This window comes from Erpetoichthys calabaricus, chromosome 14 (assembly GCF_900747795.2).
Source record: "Erpetoichthys calabaricus chromosome 14, fErpCal1.3, whole genome shotgun sequence".
Classification (NCBI taxonomy): domain Eukaryota; kingdom Metazoa; phylum Chordata; class Cladistia; order Polypteriformes; family Polypteridae; genus Erpetoichthys; species Erpetoichthys calabaricus.
In genome coordinates, this window is record NC_041407.2 from 112,067,504 (window position 1) to 112,084,848 (window position 17,345).

Here is a 17,345-nt window from a genome sequence, read left to right on the forward strand (position 1 = left end):
ATGCATTACATCACACACATGAGTTTACTACCTTCTTCTTTGTGCCTTCAACAGCACAAGATGAAAAACAATGTTACAAAATGTCAAAAAAAAAAAAAAAAAATGGTATGAAGTAAAATTTGAATTCAGTTCCCAAATGTTTTCACTTCTTACGCTAGTCTGGTCAAGTTTTGTATTTCAAAATTTAGTCATGGAGGAAGGAGGACTGTCATATTTATATACAGATTTACGTCGTCTTTGAATGTGCAGTACAGCCTGATTATTCAATATTTCTAAATGTCTAAAACAAGCATCTTGTTACTGTAGACAGCCCTATCCAACATTTCATATTTTTGATTGGATAATTTGTCCTGTCATTAATTCAATTCCTTTTAACATGCAGGCCTTTTTAAATTGCACTCTTCAGTTAGGTTTACCACAGTCTGCCATGTCAGCTTGCTGTCCCAGGGATTGGGTTGGGGTACTGCTGCAACAGATTTTAAATTGGTTTATTTTTTATAAGCAAACAGAGCTTTTTAATTAAAACAGTGCATTGCTCCTCTACCAACAGATATGTATGGATTATGCATAAATAAGTATGTACATAATTATACATTAGTAGCATAATTAAGATATTTTATGTATAAAAAAAAGATGCAAGTAGGATTTGTTTAAATAAATTTTTTACTGCAAAGAGACACCTATAAAAATAAATAAATAAATAAAACACCACAGTTAGAACTGCTAAAGAAAAAAAAAAAAAAGAAGAGGGAATCATATGAAGGTTCAGTAATCCCTTGCTATATCACGCTTCGACTTTCACGGCTTCACTCTATCGCGGATTTTATATGTAAGCATATTTAAATTAGGGGTGGGCGGTATGACCAAAATTCTATATCACGGTATTTTTCTAAATTATCCCGGTTTCACGGTATTCGACGGTATTTTTTTCCCCATGCATGAGTGGATGTTAACCACATTTTCCACTGGAATTACTGGCTAAGAATAATCTATTCCACTGTCAAGAGTATTGTACATTGTACAAAAAAAAAAAAACATTTTAATGTGCACACAAGTATTAATACAGGTTTGCATTGCCCCATAAAGTGACAGTTTTCAAGGGGGTGGCACTAATGGAGAAGGTATCACATTGCATGACAGATGCAGTCAAAATATAGAACCTTTTTATTGAACAAATTTTGCAAAAACTTAAACTATAATTTTGACAACATATTTTCAACCATACAAAGAGGCACTTAGACTTAGTAAAATATCCAGAAGTGCTTGTCAAAAGTTGTATTTGCACTGAATATGTCTTAGAAAAGGAATAAATAGTAAATATTTTTTGTAAACCAAAACTACACTTTCTGTTAATGTTAACAATCTCTGTCCACTGACACGTTAAAGAGACTTTTGAAACAACTTTATCATCATTAAACTGCATAATATTTAAACTAATAAATAATAACAATAAAATAAATAATAGTATTATTACTGATAGTTGCACTATTATGATTCAGTGTAGAGAACTTTATCGCAGGTGTGACGAGGCTCCAAAAAACTGGATGTATGAATGGGTATCGCACAGGTTTAACTGAAATATTGTATAAATGTTGGGTTTGTGATCTGGTGGTCGGAGACACGAACACAGAATTCAATGCATGTTCTTCTGAGCGGGCTTTCTTTACTGCACGCGTGCTGTCTCTATCTGACATAGAAAAAGGACGGATAGGAACTGGGGTTTTAGTTTCTCCACATAACCAATCACCACACGATAAACGTCTTTGTGAAATTAAAACTAGTTATAAACTTAGCCCACGGAGTGTTCAGAACTTTAAAAATATCTTCGTTATACATGTTTAATTATGCCATCCATTCAGAGTTGCGCCCATCTCTGAACGAGTCGCCAGCACATCAAAGGATGAATATAAGCAAAACATACACTAGCAGGGTCAATATAGCACAACAAAACCCCACATCCTACATGACTTTGAAAGGAAACTGAAGCGCCGAGTAAACCCACCAGTAAAACATGCAAATGCAAGCCAGGCACGCCGCCGTGCCCCCATATGATTAATGCATTCTTTAATGCATTTCACCATGAAAATTACAGTAATCCCTCCTCCATCGCGGGGGGTGCGTTCCAGAGCCACCCGCGAAGTAAGAAAATCCGCAAAGTAGAAACCATATGTTTATATGGTTATTTTTATATTGTCATGCTTGGGTCACAGATTTGCGCAGAAACATAGGAGGTTGTAGAGAGACAGGAACGTTATTCAAACACTGCAAACAAACATTTGTCTCTTTTTCAAAAGTTTAAACTGTGCTCCATGACAAGACAGAATGTCAGAAAAAGAGAGGAAAGCAAACAAATCAATAGGGCTGTTTGGCTTTTAAGTATGCAAAGCACCGCGGCACAAAGCTGTTGAAGGCGGCAGCTCACACCCCCTCCGTCAGGAGCAGAGAAAGAGAGAGAGAGAGAGATAGAGAGAGACAGAGAAAAACAAACAGTCAAAAATCAATACATGCCCTTCGAGCTTTTAAGTATGCGAAGCACCGTGCACCATGTCGTTTCAGGAAGCAGCTGCACAGAAGGTAGCAACGTGAAGATAATCTTTCAGCATTTTTAGACGAGCATCCGTATCGTCTAGGTGTGCGAACAGCCCCCCTGCTTACACCCCCTCCGTCAGGATCAGAGAAAGTCAGCGCAAGAGAGAGAGAGAGAGAGAAAAGTAAGTTGGGTAGCTTCTCAGCCATCTGCCAATAGCGTCCCTTGTATGAAATCAACTGGGTGAACCAACTGAGGAAGCATGTACCAGAAATTAAAAGACCCACTGTCCGCAGAAATCTGCGAACCAGCAAAAAATCCGCGATATATATTTAAATATGCTTACATATAAAATCCGCGATAGAGTGAAGCCGCGAAAGGCGAAGCGCGATATAGCGAGGGATTACTGTATTTATTTTAGCATTCTAAATGTTCAGAGAGAAGGAAGATCATGAAGTGAATATATTCTGTGCGGGGTTCGCTGCCGGCGCCTCCTCTTAGTGCAAGAAGAAGTCAGTTTAAGAATCACTTAACACAAAGCATTTAATGTGCTATATAACTTATGACGGGGTTTGAAAACATGTCGTCACACTATTACACAGTACCCAGGTACATTATACTGTATTTAAAACAAATAAAACAAGTACAACTTGGCTTGCAGTATTATCCAGTAGTATAGAAACAGTATTTACACATCTGACCTTTTAAAACTAAAGAATCTCCAGACTCTCTGTCCATTTTCACCACGCAGCATTCCTATGCTACCGCCCACTATTTGGTGGTGTAGCAGTGAAAAAGAGCCCTAGTGCAACAAATCTGTGTTTAGCGGTGTAGCAGTGAAAAAGGTCCCCACTTGAACAGTTTCCCGCTGTGCCACGTTCCGAACGTCGTTTAGGCAATTTAAACCAGTGTTGCAGTATAAGAAAAATCCATATCATAAAAAAAATAAAAAACGGTTTTCGGTATGAACCAGTATACCGCCCAGCACTAATTTAAATATATACCGCGGATTTTTTGCTGGTTCGTGGGTTTCAGTGGACAATGGGTCTTTTAATTTCTGGTACATGCTTCCTCAGTTGGTTCACCCAGTTGATTCCATACAAGGGATGCTATTGGCAGATGGCGGAGAAGCTACCCAATCAGAGTACGAATTAAATAAAACTCCTCGAATATATTGTGAGCAGGGTGGGCTGTTCGCACCCCTAGAGGATACGGACGCTCGACTAAAAAACACTCAAAGACTACCTTCACATTGCTCCCTTCCTTGCAGCTGCTTTGTCAAGCGACATGCTTCCCGCACGGCGCTTCGCATACTTAAAAGCCCAAACAACACCTATTGATTGTTTGCTTTTCTCTCACTCTCTGACATTCTCTGCTCCTGATGCGCACTCCTTTGAAGAGGAAGATATGTTTGCATTCTTTCAATTGTGAGACGGAACTGTCATCTCTGTCTTGTCATGGAGCACAGTTTAAACTTTTGAAAAAGAGACAAATGTTTGTTTGCAGTGTTTGAATAAAGTTCCTGTCTCTCTACAACCTCCTGTGTTTCTCTGCAAATCTGTGACCCAAACGTGACAATATAAAAATAACCATATAAACATATGGTTTTTACTTTGCGGATTTTCACCTTTCGTGGGGGGCTCTGGATCGCAACCCCCACAATGGAGGAGGGATCACTGTACATCTAGACATCTTAAAAGGCCAAAAGGTGCGCAGGTGAGGCTGACAACAAAGCAAAACATCATCTCTGTGTTTTAAGTGTGCGCACAAAGTCCTCTTTTTCTGAAGCAACACCAGTAAATGGCCTCTTACAGTATTCCGACTCTCCTTATCATCATTATGGTTTAAAACTTCCAAACGGTGCAAGTTACATTGGGCTTCACTCATGTGGATTGTTCAGTGCTGGAGTGTCATCTTCACAGCCCTGCTTGTTTTGAACATTTTAATCACTACTACTGGATTACATCTGACTAATACAGAGCGGTCTAAATAAAAAACATCACCACAGGCTGGTAACTTAACTTCAACAGTTCCTTCAAAAAGACATGTCTTGTGAAACTAAAAGCTATGCGACTTCAATTTGGACATATTCCTTACACTGTTGAGTTTATTTCATGTTTGAACTTGTGGCCTTTCACTGCAACCGTAAAACACATGGGTTTGGTGTGTTTTTACAAAACATCTTTTTATGACAGTACCTTAATCTGTCAAATGCATCGAAACGTATTGAGACCTAAGACGACAGCTTCTTCCGGTTGTCCTTTCTAGCATCACAATGACTGCTCTGCGGTATTTAATAGTAATTCGAGTCTCTTAAAATATTTTCCTATTTTTCAGCATGACATTCATCCCCCAAATAAGTCAAACTTTGCCTCTTCACAACTCTTTAAAAAGCAAGTTAGAGACGCTAGCTTCAGAGATGAGAAATGATACTCCACATACCTGTGTGCTTTTGTGAGACAGCAAGAAGGGCTTCTGTGAGCTGCAGGAATGGTCAGTGTTTGCCGAGCCACTGGACGAGGGGCTTCCTTGTTGTATCTGAAACAAAAAAAGTCTTTTAAAAAACCAAACTAACTTCCAAAAGTACAAACAGCCATGTGAGTCTTTGTGGGGTTTCCCATCACTTGCTGTCTGCCTTTCTGTAGCTTTTTACAACAAAAGAGCATTGTGTGCCAGACTAGTCAACTCACAACCCATTAAACCAACAAGTGTCTTAGCTATGAATTATTTGTTTGACCACATTAACATTAAACATATTTTCTGGTTCAGCCACATACTGGTCTCATGAGCAAGCAAACTTTATTTTGAAGCAGCAAGAAAGGAGAATTGGGTGAGCAACAAATGGCTAAACTGTGCACTCTTCAGAAAACAAACAAACGCTCAATCAACTTTTCCCAAACAGAATATGTGAAGTGCGCATGGTTGCACATCCACTATTTTACCATGCCAACAAATTGCAAAGCTGAATCTGTTGGAGATTAAACTTATTTTAACTGCTTTGTAAGTCTGCTCTTCCGTTACTTATGGAAAAATAAATGGAGGACAAAAACAGCTCAGCTGGTGGACTCACCAAGTTCCAATCTGGGCTGTGTTGTGCATTTCAACAGAGATGCAATTTTGCAGTGTGTGCTTGTCTATAAACGTGTGATTAAAGTAAAAGGCACACTAAATGATGGAAGGAACTAAACATTCCTCAAAAACACTCACTGAAGGAGGTGGGTTGGATAAGGAATGTTGTGGAGAGGATCGTGCCACTGGGGGGACACTTCTGCCAGGACTCGTTCCAGGGCCACTGCCACCAGCAAACTGTAAAAGACAAAAAATGAAGGTTAGCAAGCTTTGAGAGTCTAGCAAAAGAACTTAGGCCTGCCAGATTGCAAACCAGCACTTCCAGGATATCCAGTCATATTACACCATGTCTGGTAATGACTTATTTTATTGAATTTAGGGAGCACATGGCAGACACAGCAGCCAGGACTTGCCATCCATACAATACTACCATAGCCTTCAGTGATATGACAACATGTGAGTGAGCCAGATTTCATCGTCACCTATCACACAGCATTGCATAGGTCTGCTATGATAACCGATATTTGACTGGAAAGCTATTACAAAACCTTCAATTTATCTGCATCAATGAAAACTACAAGGTTGTCCCGAGTGCTTTTCTTTCTGCACAATTTGAGCCCAGCACCTAGACCATGGCCTATAACATTCTGTCTTTACTGATCCAGAAACTCAATGTTTTCAAAATGGATGTTCTGCTCATAGGTAAAATATTTTTGTTAATGACTGTGGCAGAAATAGAGCTGCTGCCCACAATACCCAAGTGCTATATCCAGATGTTAAATGTCATCCTCTCATGTGACTTCTCTTCAGCAGAGATGGAAAAGGCACCTGAGGTGGAGGACATGAGAACATTAGTCATCCATACACTAATACTTAGTCCTCTGCACAGGGGCAGGATGGAACTTTTAGAAAGTGGGCAGGAGAAGTCTTTAAAAAAATATTCTATATAAAGTAATTTATCGTGAGCTGGCCTCTACACGGAGATCTCCTAGAATATGTTGTAGCTCGCCACAGTGCTACACTGCAGCTCGTGCAGGGCCATTACAGTGTCATCCTCTCAAGCATCAATTGAAAGAAGCTTCTCTGCTAGCTGTCAGAGAGGGTACCTCTGAGAAGGCAACGGATGAGAGCGGGTGAACTGTGCTACTCTGGCACTGCAGCACCGACTCCTAAAGAGGGAGGGAGAGACACCGGAAATAAAGAAAAGTCTAAGATTACATTCAGCAAACCTGTGCAGTTGGCGGAGTATTAACATTAGCCTCAAATTATTTTCAACTTCTCCTTGGATGAAAGCTTACCTCAAAATAATCACTAATTTTATGTCCTCTCGCCGATCCTTTCCCTGCAGCACAAAAAAAAAACAACTTAATTTTGAACAATTTTGTCAACCTGGATCAACAGATAGCCATTAAAATCATAAGTCTGAGTTTTCAGTATACATAACAGACCCTGGAGTTTGTTTTTTTTTTTTTTTTTTTTTTTTTAAAATAAAAAAGCTGGATAAGACATTAGTGTAATAAAAATCATCACTGGACTATGAACCAGAAAAAGGAAAATATAAAATATTACATAAAAGCCCTTACCTTGACTACTGTCATATGGCTCCACTTTTCGCTTTCTATTGCGTTGCTCATTTTGCTTTTTTTCAGGAGTCTATATATATGCATGCATATAAAAAAAGATAAAAAAAAAAATTTGAGTTTGTGTAAAAGTGAGACAAAACCCAAACACCAGTTCTTGCAGGGTGTCTGACATGCTTAGGAGCAAGCAGACCCAAGAGTGGACGATGACAGCCACAACTCAGGACGTCTCACTCCACTGGTCAATCAAAAGCACAGTGCAGGCACAGATATTCCAAACTCAAATGGGCACATCCCAAATGTCAACACATGAACAGGAAAATCATTTCAGTGCTGGAGAGTGCCACTGGCAGGAAACTGGAATACACACACACGGACCACAACTGGAAGAACTAAAGAGAAATTCTAGTGAAAACACTCAAGCAAGTAGGACAAGGAATGGTTTCCTCTCACACTTGGCGTAAGCACACACTATTCTGGTTCCACAGTGCTCAAATGGTACCCAATATCAAAGGCTATGTTTACAATATAGCAGGCCTGATGGCTTTGCAGGTGCGCCAGTGCATATTTACTCATTGGTTACTCTTTAAGAGAACTACACCACAGGAAGCCAAAGGGGTAAAAATGTCAATGTGTCTCAAAAAATCTTCAGCTCAGTAACAGCTCCTAAAACAGAAGACCCTAACCCTAATAACATGAAGTACGGCTGCATTCGACTCCCTGCTAGTGGGCAAGCATGTGCAGCTGGGACTATTTGGGACAATCACGACTGTGAAAACAGGTCTGGGTCTCCAAAAAATGTTCATTCACTGCAATTAACGGGTGCACAAAGGTGTATTCATACTTTTGATAGGAGCTGCTCACTTTCTTTGAGGTTAATTGGTTGTAACCAATATAGAGGTGACTGTTTACAAACTCTAAGTCTGTAATGCACTACGCTGTCAGAAATGAAGTCAATACCTGGATAAATGGATTTTCAAGCAAACAATATAAAAAGACAAAAGTTTACCAAAGACAGCTTGCACTAAAGTCCAAGAAAACGCTTCAGAATGATCCGGATTCTCATTGACCTGCACCATTTTGTGGCAGATATGTTTTTGTTGCGTTAATAAGGATGTCAACCATCTCGGTGACAAAATAAAACTCCAAGCGAAAAAAAAAATCCCATCAGATACAAAATAAGCAGCACAATGGTTGAGCGAAAGCAAAGACAATTCGGTAACTTATGAGGAACACGAATTGTCAAATCTCATTTATGTGAGCACACACACAAGTATTAAAGGTACCAACCTCAATTTCCTTATCACTCAGAGACCCCACGCTACACAAGCTCTGATTGGAAGACTCATTAAGTGGGCCCTAAAGGGGAAAAAAAAAAACAAAGTAAAAATTCAAAGTGAAATTTCTAAAATGATTTATTACCCTTCTCCTACCAACCACCCCCATCAGTCCACTCTCCTATGTGGGAAGGAAAATGAAAAACAAACAGACTTGATACGCCAACAGCAAATGTCTTCAGCAGACAACTTTTTAATATTTTGCAGGATCCTCTTAATTCCAGCACACAGCAAATTTTATAAAAGCACTGTAATTTCCATATTAAAACAATTTTTCACAGTTTTAATAACTGAAAACTGCTGCAAGTGATCCTTGACAAATGCAAGGCGCTTTATGATTTAAACTTTGACTTCCTGTCTCTACAGCTGCCACAGGTGCTAACAATTAAGTGTGTGCCACGATACATTTAACAGAATGTCATCATGAAAACTGATAAAGATCTTAATATGCTTATTCCCCCCCCCCCCCCCCCCCCCAATGCACTCTTAAACTAGGAGTGGATTCATGTTTATTAATGTTCAATCAATGAGGACTCAACATATTCATACAAGTCAATCGTCACCTTGTAAAGCACCACACATGCTCAACAACGTACCTTGCAGTCTCTAACTTCCTTCTAAGAGACAAGGCCAGTCACTTCAATATATAACAGCAGAGCAAGAAACGTACACACCTTAGAGACCCCCACGCCAGTGAACCGGGCCTCCAGAAGTTCTTGCCTCCGAGGATCCAGACTATGCAACTCTTCCATCATTTCTGAAAAAAGAACAAATTATTATTGTAAACTTTCTCATTTCCAGAGGAGACAGTTTGCCTTTTTCCAGCTCTCATGTTCCATCTATTTAACTCTTACAACACTATGATGCATCTCGTTGTGTTAACACTTCGCCAGGTCAACCCAAGTTAACAGACAATCCATGATGCCATCGGGCTAGTGCCTTACCCCAGAGACGAGGTCTGAATGTCAACGTATTCACGTTATGGTATGCGTGGATTTGACACGTTTTCCCAAGTTTGCATGGGCTCTCCACTAACCTCCCAAAGACATACAGGATAGCTCAGTTAGTGACTTCAAACTGCCCTCATATGAGTGAATCAAGGTGTGCCCCTGTAAAAGACTGATGTGCTAACCAGGGAATGCTGGGAAAGGCTCCAAGGCCACCCCTAACCAGATTAAGCAGGCTTGATAAATGATGGATTAGGAGTAGACTGCCATTTGTGCAGCGATGAGAGCATGGCAAAGTAAAAGCAGCATTGAAGAGAACTCGCCGAGGCCCAGTTATCATACATGACGCTACCTGCCATTGAGGATACACAACAGAGTCTAAGAGATTAAGGTTAAGAATAAACAAGACTTGGGACTCCTGTCACATTCTCTGTACTAACCCCTACTCTCTCTTCTGTTTCCTTTTCCGGTGTCCTTTTGGTGGTGGCTTGTGCCACCACCATCTACTCAAAGCACCACGATGTTTCAACAATGATGGATGGATTAAAAGCCAGACATCTGTATGACCATCAGCATCAAGTGACTCTGTGAGAACCCTAACTACAAAGAGGACTATTTCATTTATGTTAGGTAGAATGCCCAGAGGGTACTGGGTGGTCTCGTGGCCTGGAACCCCTGCAGATTTTATTTTTTTCTCCAGCTTTATGGAGTTGTTTTTTTTTTTTTTCTGTCCACCCTGGCCATCGGACCTTACTCCTTTTCTATGTTAACTAATGTTGTCTTATTTTATTTTAATTTCTAATTTTGTCTTTTATTTTTCTTTTCTTCATTATTTAAAGCACTTTGAGCTACTTTTTGTATGACAATGTGCTATAGAAATAAATGTTGTTGTTCTCATTAGTGAACCTACCTGATCAAGCCTGGACTGGAGTTTCACTTCTACAGGACATGAAATAGTCTGGAATAGCACAGAGAGCTGCTGAAGGCCATCCTGGTGAAGTGTTTTTTGCTGAGATGAAGCCCGTTTTTCCTAATAAGTCATCATGCATGCAGATTTAAAAACACACGTGTAAAATATCTATTAAACACTTTAGGCACAACACATCACAAAATCCACTCGCTATTTTGCTGATTAGGTTGGAATCAAAGTTGCATCAGACAACCAGCTGTGAACTGTTTCAGAAGAATCAAGCGGAGCCTAAAGAGAGTCCGACGAGTTTCAATGTCGCTCCTCACCATTCCCAGTAGTGAAAGGGCCCCAATCCCAGAAGATGAGCAGAGCAGGGGGTCCTCCAGGAATCTTCTTATTTGAAGACATTTCACCTGCTAAGCCACACTAAAGAAAGCCAAGGCTTACAACAAAGCATTCTTGCAAGTCAGCATGTTACACCAAATGAATTGTCGACACTGTCAGCCCCAGGTATTGCACTTAACTGCCCAGTGGTGTGCTATGCTGGGTGCTTCACTATAAGGTAGCAAGAAAAGCTCGCTAAAAAAACGCAAACTTGGATAATAACGAGGATGGACCTCTATGGTCCTGGCTTCAAATTCCAGCCATGTTCTCCTCATTGCAGTGTGCGGTATTGTCCCACAGATTCAATGTCATGTGTGTTACGGTACCTTCTGACTTTAAACTGGGCCAGGTGGAGCGAGCGTGAGGGTTTTCATATGTGTGCCCAGATAGACTGCCACTTCGCACCCATCGTTGCTGCCCTCAACTGTGAGCTGTATACGCAGGTCAAAAACATGGATGGATACTTCTGAACGTCACAAGTGTTCAGCTATGCAACACCATTGCTAGCGTGGTCTACACAATCCTCAACTGCTGAGCTACTTCAGTTCCAGTAGCCCTCTCCCATCTTGGTTTCATGACCTTTGGTTTTCTGTCAATCCATTTTATTAACTAGACAACAGAGACTTGGCATGTCGCCTTTTAATTCAACACCTAAATTGCAAAGATGCCACAGCCCTAAAATGCCAACCAGCAGGCTGTTGGTAAAAGTTGTGTGCCACATCTATTACCCTCAAAGGGAAGTGCCACAATCCTTTCACAACAAATTAAGACAAGTCACAAACTGGCACATGACAACAACTGGGTCCCCGGCACTGGCACCCCAGTGTCTGCTCACCGGGGGCTGTCAAGTGAAACAAACATAGGAGGGCAGTGTCATTTCGAGGTGGCACCCAGCGCTGACCACATGAAGCTACCCAGTCAGAACCCACCTCGCATCTTGGTCAAGGTCTTCAGTTTGAGGCAGAGGGCTGCCCGCCACACGATGCGACCATTTGACCCCACAAGGAGTTCAAGTTAAAGTTGGGCCTGCTCTTGAGAAGCACTTCTGCACGAGCAAGCAAGTCGGGGGTCCCCAAAACTTGAGCGCCGAACACCGCGAAGGCACGAGGCTCTGCTGTCAGCCTCCTACCCCCAAAGCCCGACGGGCCTCGCAGTGGGAAAGCTGCAGCCCAGCCGCACCGCCACGCCGATTTACGGGACCAGGTCAGTGGGCAGCACCCCAGAAGGCCTCGTACCTGCCCCGGTGCACAATTACAAGGCAATTACAGCCACACTTACGGAGTTCTAGAAGCATCTTCAAATTTACCTGCGCGGGTTTCAAATCAGCCGGTCCCCAGTGTCAAGGCGACTCTCCGGGTGGTAGCGATGATGCTCCTAGTCTGTCCCCACCCAACACTCCCACGACGAAGCGCCCAAAGGGTGGCAGACGGGGGGTGGGGTGGTTCACGCCTGGCGGCCTGCAGATCCTCGGTGTTTCCTGAATCCGCGCTACCGTTTCCCCCACCCCCGTGCGTGCACAACAGGCCCGGGTTGCTTCCGCGACAGCGTCTTCTGGAGGCCAGCAGTCCCGCCCTGGCTTTTCAAACAGCAGGCCGCCTGTGGAGTAACTTCATTGCAGGGCACCTTAGCTGAACAGCACGTTTGACGTTTCTTATTTTTCGGAGAAGCAACTTCGCAAAGCCCCCAGTCAGCAGCCTCGCCGATCGCCCGGGCGGCGTCCTGAAGTGTGGCGAGCGGCTGGCGCTCGTGCCGAGGCTCCGTAGCCAATGCAGCTGTTCCTTTTGCTGGTTCTCCTTCTGTTTAAAATCTGGATCGGTCGGGTTCGGTTCTTTTTAACAGTGTAAACAATAATCGAGAAGCCACATTATTTCTCGCGAGAGTGTTTTGCGACGTGGTCTGCACTCCACCTTCCCAGTGTGAACCAATCAGAAAACTGGAGCTGCCTGGACCCGCTTGATGGAGAGGATGCTGACGGGAAAATCCCTGGCGCCCCTGCGTGCGCTGCTGCGGGTGCAGCGCTTACTTCACTTGGCCGCGGTCATGATGAGCAGACTTTGCGGTTGTCGTGCTTTCAACGCGTCCGGGGGCTCGGGAGGAATGCGGCATTAGCTGATATAAAAGTACCTCCCCGCCACCACCGAATAGACTATTCCGAATATACCGCCGCTGGACATACCTGCTCGGTTTAGAGCAGATTTTGGTTGTTCTTCTCACGTGTGAGACGTCATTGTCGCACGTCCCCAAGGCGCCCTCTCATTTAAGCCCGTTTTCCAGCCCTAACCCGCTATGGTCCTGTGCACACTCAGCTGCTTTTCAGTCCACACTATGAACCCTGCCTCAAATAATCATCCTTGTGGCCCGGACCAGGGGCAGACTTAGGGGTTAGATAGATAGATAGAAAGATAGATAGATAGATAGATAGATAGATAGATAGATAGATAGATAGATAGATAGATCTTTATTGTCATTATCACTTTTACAAAGGAACAACGAAATTGAAGGTGCAGTCGACTCAGTGTGAGGAATAAGAGTTAAAAAGACAAGAAGAGAGAAAATAATAACAAACCGATAAGTAATAAAAGTACTTTACAAAATATACAATTTGCACTTGTTGACTTAAGGTCTATATTGCACATTGGTAGAATGATATGGAGCAGTTTTATTCTGAGTTCAGGGCCATGATTGCTTTTGGATAAAAGCTGTTTTTAAGGCAGTTTCTCCTGGTTTTCATTGCTCTGTATCTCTTGCCCGATGGCAAAAGCTGGAAGAGGCAATGACCGGGATTTGATGAATCCTGTGAAATGTCTATTGCTTTTTTGTGGCATCGGGAGGTGTAGATTTGTTCCAGAGTGGGGAGGGAACAACCAATTGTTCTCTCCGCTGTACTGACGACCCTGTGGAGCGCTTTCTTTTCTGAGTAAGTGCAGCTGCCGTACCACACACACATAGTCCGTACGTGAGGACACTCTCGATGGAACAGTGATAAAAAGCAAGGAGCAGATTTTTTGGGAGATGGTTCTTTCTGAGAATTCTCAGAAAATACAGTCTCTGCTGCGCCTTCTTCAGCAGCTCCTTGGTGTTGGCGCTCCAGGTCAGGTCATCCTCCAGCTCAATACCCAGAAACCTGAACACCGGGACCCTCTCCACACAGGCCCCGCCAATGAGTAACTGGATGTCAGTTTTGTTTTTTCTAAAGTCAATAACAAGCTCCTTCGTTTTTTTGGTGTTGAGGAGCAGGTTATTGACTGTGCACCACTCTGACAGCCGCTCTTCCTCACCCCTGTATGCCAGCTCACCCTCCTTGCCTGAGATGAGTCCAACCACCGTTGTGTCATCCGCGAACTTTATAATCTTGTTGCTATGGTGAGTGGGGACACAGTCAAATGTGTAGAGTGTGTAGAGCAGCGGACTGAGCACACAACCCTGCGGCGTCCCGGTGTTGAGGCTGAGAGCAGTGGATGTGTGGAGACCCAGACTGACCCTCTGGGAGCGACCAGACAGGAAGTCCAGTATCCAACTCCAGGTGAGTGATGGAAGTTCCAGATCTGCCAGTTTGGACACGAGTCGTTGTGGGAGGATGGTGTTAAATGCCGAGCTGAAGTCTACAAAGAGCAGTCTGGCGTAACTCCCCTGCTGCTCCAGGTGGGTCAGGGCAGCATGAAGGTCTGTGGCCACAGCATCCTCCATGGATATCTGTGCTTTGTAAGCAAATTGAAATGGGTCCAGGTCTGCTGGCAGGCAGGCAGGCAATGATATGACTCCGCACCAGTTTCTCAAAACACTTCATGATGACAGATGTGAGTGCCACTGGGCGGAAATCATTCAGACTGTTCGTGATGGATTTTTTCGGCAGCAGAACAATGATTGAGGACTTGAGGCAGGATGGGACAGTGGCCTGAGAGAGGGACTGGTTGAAAATCCTAGTGAAGATTCCGGCCAGTTGATCTGCACAGTCTTTCAGTACCCGTCCAGCCACACCGTCGGGTCCTGCAGCCTTCCTCAGGTTCACCTTCCTCATCACCCGCCTCACCTCACACTCTTCCACTGTGAGTATATTGCTGTTGTGAACAGGCTGCTGTGATGGAGCTGCTGTTGGTGTCGCCTCAAAGCGGGCAAAGAAGATGTTCAGCTCCTCTGCCAGAGAAGCGTCTCCCTCAGCGGCCAAGGAGTTGCTGGATTTGTAGCCGGTGATGTGCTGGACACCCTGCCACACCTGCCTGGTGTTGTTACTCCTCAGATGGTCCTCTATCCTCCTTCTGTATGCTGCCTTGGCCTCTCGGATGCCTCTCTTCAGGTTCGCTCTGGCTACACTGTAAAGAGCCCCTGAGCTTGAACCATTGTTTGGGCCCCACCTAAATGTACTGGGGGGGAAAAAAGCAACTAATTTGTAGGAGCACTCTTGACTTGAACAGCCACGTAGGGTGAGAGCATGCACTAGGGACATAAAGTGCCACAGAAACGGCATCCGAGATTATGAGCAATACTTACACGGTGTAGAGAGGGTAGGACCGCAAGGCAGTCGTGGGGAGGAACAATCCCTGGACAGGACTGAACTCATACAGCTGTCTGAGATGAGGAGATTATATGTGTAGAGAGGGCATGCAAAAGTTTAAAATTAGACTTGGTAACCATCAGAGCACCACTGAAGAACAGCAAGTGATCCTTCAGCAGGGACAGTACGCCATGTCAAATATGAAAAACACAAAATGCAAACACCTGAGAAATAAGCCGACATGTTTGTGACTTGTGATCTGCTTTCCACAAGGCTATTCAAGTAAAGTTTTACTGACCAGCACATTTCAAATTCAGGTTTTTGAGTTGTTGCGCCCACTTGTTGGGCCCAGTCACATTTACATTCCATCACTAATGAACATACTCTGAAAAATCTGTCGGAGGTCATCTCCATCTGTCTTGCATCCTCCAGAGTTGTAAAACACTCTTGTGATAGCACAGCAATTCAGAAGGGCCATCATAGTTTACCATTTGAGAAAAATCATCACTCCTCTCTTTATGATTCACTGTCACTAGAACTAGATGCTGTCATGGTGTCCCTGACTATTTCTGAAGAACTGCCTCTGCAGTCACATGATAAATCATTTTCATCTTCACACATTTTACGTTCCAGCAGCCCACAAATGCTTTTTCAACAGTTGGCCCTGTCACCAGCTGCGCTTCACATGAGATGAGCAAAGTCGGGGACAATGGTGCTTGTGTGACTAGTTGTGGACGAGTTATTTCAGGAAACAGAAGATTTGACCAGCCAGTCTAGCAGCAGTAATATTTCTTTGAGAAATCAAAAACAATTATTTTTAATTCATTTTAATTCATCGTAAGGCCTGTATCCTGCAGGGGGTGCTAGCTCCTTTGTTGGAATGATTTTTTTTTGTAATTGCGGCATCTTACATAACACAAAACTGTATAGATATAATATAAAAAGGTGATACGGCAGTAAGAAATCACATAGGAGAAATAACTTAGCTTTCTTTAATGATGGTTTACTCAGCATAACAGAGAAAGGAAGCCATAGTAAGAACCCAGTTCGGGAGTGGGGGTCCGATATATAGAGTCTGCCATTTTCACCGCTGCAGTGGAAGGATTTTCAGCATCAGATGACGTTATCTCCCATCCGTCCGTCGGCTTCAAAGGTGTTGTTTTATTCGAGACTAGACAACAGATGAATACAAATCAAAGCAGGTTTTCTTCCCTTACACCTCACTTTTAAAACAGCTTGTGTGGTTTAAAGTGCTAAGGTTAATCAGCGTGTGTGTGTCATTCATGGGGCACTGTTGTGGTGAGGGTCTGTGTGTATGCGTATATCTATGTATGTGTGTGTTCACCTTAAAGTGCAACAGTAGACCAACCCGATAACGAACTTGACGAGAACACTTACCCTTGAAAAACAGGTAAAGGATAAGTAGAGGGAAATAATACAATAATACAGGTGTGCCAGGCAATGCTCCCAGGCTTTATACTCTTTCTTCATATGCAGGCCCCCACTTAGGTGAATCATGTCATTAATAATAATAATAATAATACTTTTTATTTATATAGCGCCTTTCCTATGCTCAATGCTTTTCCCATTCCAAACAAGGCACAGAGGATACAGTTTCATGCTGAGTTTGACACACAGAAATAGCATAGAATGACCCTCAGTCTGACTGCCCATTTTGCAGTTGTCCCTAACTTGTCTTGTCTTAAAATGCTTGCCTAGCAGTTCTAGATGTGCTAAATCTGTGTCCACTGTGCATGTGAAAAGAAAGAAAAGTAGATTTATAAACTATTTTTGTACAGAGGGCAGTGACATATTAAACTTATGTTACAAGGTCCCTGTAGCTCATGGGGTTCTACACTGCAGCCCAGATTAGGTAATATACAGTAAGTCTGTTTGTGGGTTGATGATGCCCTCAGGTGGACTTATTATTTAGCCTGTTGTTCAGAGAATGTTCTGTATTATGCAGTATTAGAAGCAGAGATACACATCATAAGCCTGGCTAAATAGCAGAGATGGGGATGAAAATAATATTAGAACAATCTAGACAAGAGCAGGCCATTCAGCCCAAAAAAAAAAACTAGCCAGTCCTAACCACTTAA

General features: G+C 42.9%; 1 protein-coding gene across 1 annotated transcript in view; it reads right to left on the reverse strand.

Moving 5' to 3' along the window:
- tlk2 (tousled-like kinase 2) overlaps positions 1 to 12,699 on the reverse strand; it is a 38,202-nt gene extending 25,503 nt beyond the window's left edge. Inside the window, exons 1-7 of the mRNA XM_028818425.2 lie at positions 12,061 to 12,699; positions 9,188 to 9,270; positions 8,467 to 8,535; positions 7,180 to 7,249; positions 6,895 to 6,938; positions 5,735 to 5,833; positions 4,970 to 5,065 (exon numbers count right to left, since the gene is read on the reverse strand). Of these exons, the coding sequence (XP_028674258.1) occupies positions 4,970 to 5,065; positions 5,735 to 5,833; positions 6,895 to 6,938; positions 7,180 to 7,249; positions 8,467 to 8,535; positions 9,188 to 9,268 (459 nt within the window). The 5' untranslated portion in view covers positions 9,269 to 9,270; positions 12,061 to 12,699. The remainder of the gene's footprint in view (positions 1 to 4,969; positions 5,066 to 5,734; positions 5,834 to 6,894; positions 6,939 to 7,179; positions 7,250 to 8,466; positions 8,536 to 9,187; positions 9,271 to 12,060) is intronic.
- Between the last annotated feature and the right edge of the window lie 4,646 nt (positions 12,700 to 17,345).